Source organism: Gekko japonicus, unplaced genomic scaffold (genome assembly GCF_001447785.1).
Source record: "Gekko japonicus isolate JY-2015 unplaced genomic scaffold, Gekko_japonicus_V1.1 scaffold1369, whole genome shotgun sequence".
Classification (NCBI taxonomy): domain Eukaryota; kingdom Metazoa; phylum Chordata; class Lepidosauria; order Squamata; family Gekkonidae; genus Gekko; species Gekko japonicus.
The window spans coordinates 3,369-8,117 of record NW_015161439.1 but is presented as its reverse complement, the minus strand read 5'-3'; the positions used below and the strand labels follow the sequence as shown (position 1 = coordinate 8,117).

The 4,749-nt window shown below is 44.5% G+C and overlaps 1 protein-coding gene across 1 annotated transcript in view; it reads left to right on the top strand.

Annotated features, from left to right (window-relative positions):
- CEP70 (centrosomal protein 70kDa) overlaps nucleotides 1-4,749 on the top strand; it is a 30,154-nt gene that overhangs the window by 23,510 nt on the left and 1,895 nt on the right. Inside the window, exons 14-15 of the mRNA XM_015429014.1 lie at nucleotides 261-429; nucleotides 3,550-3,664. Coding sequence (XP_015284500.1) covers nucleotides 261-429; nucleotides 3,550-3,664 — 284 coding nt within the window. The remainder of the gene's footprint in view (nucleotides 1-260; nucleotides 430-3,549; nucleotides 3,665-4,749) is intronic.

The window sequence follows — 4,749 nt, the reverse complement described above, 5'->3', positions numbered from 1 at the left end:
AGTTTTAATAAATTATCTCTGTTCTCCATCTTCTTGGTTTACAAGGATGGTTTTGGCTGTGTATGCTTATAATTATCGTAAACCTCTTACCTGTTTAGTCTGTTTTTAAAGCCAACCAACTTCCTTCGAAGTACGTTTACAATTTCTGTTTATCTGTGGGAAATTCTTGCATTTTAGAGTAAATGGATACCTCCACAATGTTTATTATACCTGGGTTGAACATTCTCTCCACCCCCACCCCCCTTTCTGGCATTCTACAGAATAGTCAAGTGCCTTCGCTGCAAACCTTGCACGCAATTGTCTCTCACTTTCAAAAACTGTTTGATGTGAACTCGTTGAAAGGAGTTTATCCTCGAATGAATGAAGTTTACACAAAGCTTGGAGAAATGACCAATGCAATGAGAAACCTTCATGAACTCTTACAACTAGGTATGGTAGCAGGTATTAAATATATTACCTTTCCACAGTAGCATACAACAATAGCATCCATCCATATCTCCTTCCCCCTTGTAATTGATCAAAAACAGTATAGGTAAACTAGACCTTAGTTATAAGGAACCAATTCTCTGCCTTTTGGAAGTGCCGTATGAAGATACCTCAAGGTCCTCAACTATTGCATGTATATAATTTTGCAGTCTCCAAACCAAAGGCCGATCAGGTCCATGCCTGCCTAATAAACTTTAATAAGTGGTGTCGCCTCGGATGCTCCTGGACTGTTAACTGACCCTTCAACTAAGTAGCTTTTAGAAAGACAAGTAGAGTGATGCCCTTGACTGCATAAAACGTGTGCAGTACCAAGCATTAGCTCCTGGCATTTTATGTACTTAATCTGCAGCATTCTGCAACTAGGTGACATACTTGATTGAATGTCAAAGGAAACTTTAATATCCTTTGGATTGTGGAAAAAACCCCCCCCCAATAGGAGTGTTTCCAATGAATGCTATTTTGTTAATTTTGTTTGTCTTGCTTTTGTAATGGCCTCTTGCCTAAAGGACCTAATTTGCTCCTAATTTCCAGGGCCTGAGGCATATCACAACAGGAGGAATTCTTTAGACTTCCCAAGGGTGTTGTGCTGCCCCTTTGACTTCCTCAGTTCATCTCTATGCACTTTGCCACTCTGATTTTATGTATCCCTAATTGTGTTCTGGTGGAGCTGCGGTGGCTCAAGTGCTTAAGACGCTGAAGTGCAGGCTGTGGAAGGTCGGTAGTTCAGCAGTTCGAGACCCGAGTGTGCCGCATGACGGAGTGAGCTCCCGTCTCTAGTTCCAGCTCCTGCCAACCTAGCAGTTCGAAAGCAAGAAATTGCAAGTAGATAAATAGGTGCCACTTCGGTGGGAAGGTAACAGCGTTCCGTGCGCATTGGTGTTTAGTCATGCCGGCCACATGACCACGGAAACGTCTTCGGACAGTGCTGGCTCTTCGGCTTTGAAACGGAGATGAGCACCGCAACCCTAGAGTTGGACTCGACTGGCTTTCGAGCAAGGATGACAATAACCTTTACCTTTACTTTAATTGTGTTTTAAATATTTGTTTTAAAGCAGTGTCAGACATGGAACCCCTATGAGATAACACCAGAAACCCAGACAGAGATCCATATCACAGTCTTGTAGAATTGGGGCTTAGTGGTTGGCTCCATTTTTGGAGTGAAGGGAGGAAACGTTTCTATCAGGGGCCTGGGAGACTGCACTCTGAGATTACCGAGGACGCTGTTTCTAGTAGGAGATGCTGGAGGGGTTTGTTATAGGTGCATGACTTTCACATGGTGATGATTCTTGGGTTTTCTCATTGCTGCTGATTGGGGTTCCACACGACAGGTTTCCCTCCATTTCCCTAGCCCTAGTCCTCCCATGGTACCCATTCCCCTCTCAGGGGAGGTCTTTTTCAAGGCAGCTTCATGTATTCGCCCTTTTAATCATCAGTTGCTGACTCACTGTAGCATGATGCTATAGCAATATGTCAATTAATGACTTAACAATCCCCCCCCACCCGCCATCTAGTGTCATGGAGGTGAGGAATGGCTTTCACAGGGGAATACAGCAAGGAAAACAATGCCAATGTGGGAGGGACTGGCAATGATCCCGACTTTCCCAAGGGCACAGCAGTCTCTCCAACGTTCCTGCAACCGCTCTAAAAATATTGTAGCAAAGAAGGTTTAAGGATGATTGCAGGGTAGCTGGGGAAAGTGCTGTGGCCGTCGCCTGACAGAATCAAACCTTCTGACAGTCATCCTTCTTTATTCCTTAGTTTCCAAAAAAACCCACCCATCCCTTCAGGAGTTCCTGGTTAGTAGCAGTAATGGATACTATATTGTATAGTGTGCGTAACATGTGTGTATTATATGCAAGTGTGTATAGATGTATAGCATTCATCTCCATGGTATGGCATAGCTTCATGATTCATGGTTACGTGTAAGTAGCATTCAAAATACATCTCCAAGCAGCATCCAACAGAAAGAAGGTGGAGAAACAGGCCTGTGTGCCATTCTGTTTCGGTCAGTGTTGAAATGTGTCCCCAGACCTTCTCCTCCCACTTTGCTCTTCAAACTTAGGGGCTTTTGGCAGTGATTCCTGTTGTTTGTGTAGCTCAGAGTGGTTTGTTAGCAAGAGCTCTAGACTTCGAACTTCACAGTTGTCTTGATCTCAGGTCCTAGCCAATATCTTTGTGGTGGAATAGCTTCATGATTCGTGGTTACATGTAGGTAGCATTCAAAATATATCTCCAAGCAGCATCAAACAGAAAGAAGGTGGAGAAACGGGCCTGTGTGCCGTTCTGTTTTGGTCAGTGTTGAAATATGTTCCCAGACCTTCTCCTCCCACTTTGCTCTTCAAACTTAGGGGCTTTTGGCAGTGATTCCTGTTGTTTGTGTAGCTCAGAGTGGTTTGTTAGCAAGAGCTCTAGACTTCGAACTTCACAGTTGTCTTGATCTCAGGTCCTAGCCAATATCTTTGTGGCGGGTTGGAACAGCGGAGAATTTCAGTCCATTTCTCTTTTGAAAATGGCTTTTATATATTAAAAAATGGGTTTATATCTGTCTTATAAGTTTTAGGCCTTCCTTAGTGTAACAACACCCTGTGGGGAATTGATCATGGTTATTCCTTTATCTTAAGATGCAGATGGCGGGATGGTAAATGCTCCAGTACACAGTATTGACTACCACTTGGTGTTTGTTCAGCGGTTTGGTGTAGGAGACACTGGTCAAGACCCAGTGATCATTGTTAGCTGGGATATAGATCAGTTCTTGGAAGTTATCAAATTTATTAGTAAGAGCTTTCGGCTGAGTGATGATTATACATGTGGTCTTCTAGAGCAGCAAGATCTATTGTGGAGTTGTAATTTTCTGATTTGTAGGCAGTATAGAATCCTGTGAAGGAAGGATGCAAACTCGCTTTTTTTTTTTTAAACAACAACAACATCTGTTCCGTTAATGATATAAGGGCAGTGTGTTTTGATCTGGTTGGTATTAAGGAACATTATGGTTTACATACAGTACAATGTTAGCCGTGGCACAAACAATTCTGTTCATCAGAAACTGATGTGGTCTCTTCTTAGATGGCTCAGCCCCTCCCAGTGTCCTGGTGAACACTGTTGGAAAACTATGCAGTACACTTAATGAGAATGTGACCTGGCAGGTAGAGCAACTCCTGGGAACCGAAGACATCCAAAGGTAAGCATAATTATCAGTAACCCTTGAATGATAAACTCATTCTACAGAGTGCCAAAAGGTGGTACTTGGTCCTCTTATCCAACACTCAGAAGTCAGCAGTGCATCTTGTCCCAATTGGACTAAATTTAGAAGAACCATAAAGTTGCTACAGTGTGGATTCCCCCCGCCCCGCCGCCACTACTCTGTATACGGAGCCTGAAGGCTTTTTTTGTGCAAGATCTGCCTATGTGGTAGCTACTCCTTGGTAGCTGAGCAAGTATATCAAGACATTGCTAAGCTACTGCTGGAATAATATCTGACTTTACACAGATAAAATAGCCCTTGGGGCCTATCATGTTAACTAATGCTGCAGTATCTGATCCTAGTGCTAAGAAATGGTGTTTAGGATTTAATATTGTACTCATGATCCTGTGCCCAGTGTGGCAGCACCGGCACATGGCACTGTTCCATTAGAGAACAGTATGCAGCTTTGTCCTGCTATAATGCTGTTTAAATTGTAGCCTCATAACACGGCTGCATCAGCTCATCCTAGCTCACCTCCAGCACTGGTTTTAGAACACAATTTCAAAAAAGTTACAAGCAGGGGTGATTTCCTGCAGGAGCGCACAGGAGTGGAGCTCCGGCAGTAAAGAGCCCAGGGGGCGGGCACATGCAACAAGCCCCACCCCCTGCTCCCAGCAGCCCTCAGTCAGAGCAAGAAGCAGCCAGGTAAGTTGCAGAGCTCCCCCCTGGCCCAAAACAGTCCAGTGGCACCTTTAAGACCAAGTATTATTCAGATACAAGCTGCCCCTCCTCTGCGAGGACTGTTCCATTAGAGAACAGTATGCAGCTTTGTCCTGCTATAATGCTGTTTAAATTGTAGCCTCATAACACGGCTGCATCAGCTCATCCTGGCTCACCTCCAGCACTGTCCAAGGCCACACCATAGGTTTTAGAACACAATTTCAAAAAAGTTACAAGCAGGGGTGATTTCCTGCAGGAGCGCAGCTCCGGCAGTAAAGAGCCCAGGGGGCGGGCACATGCAACAAGCCCCACCCCCTGCTCCCAGCAGCCCTCAGTCAGAGCAAGAAGCAGCCAGGTAAGTT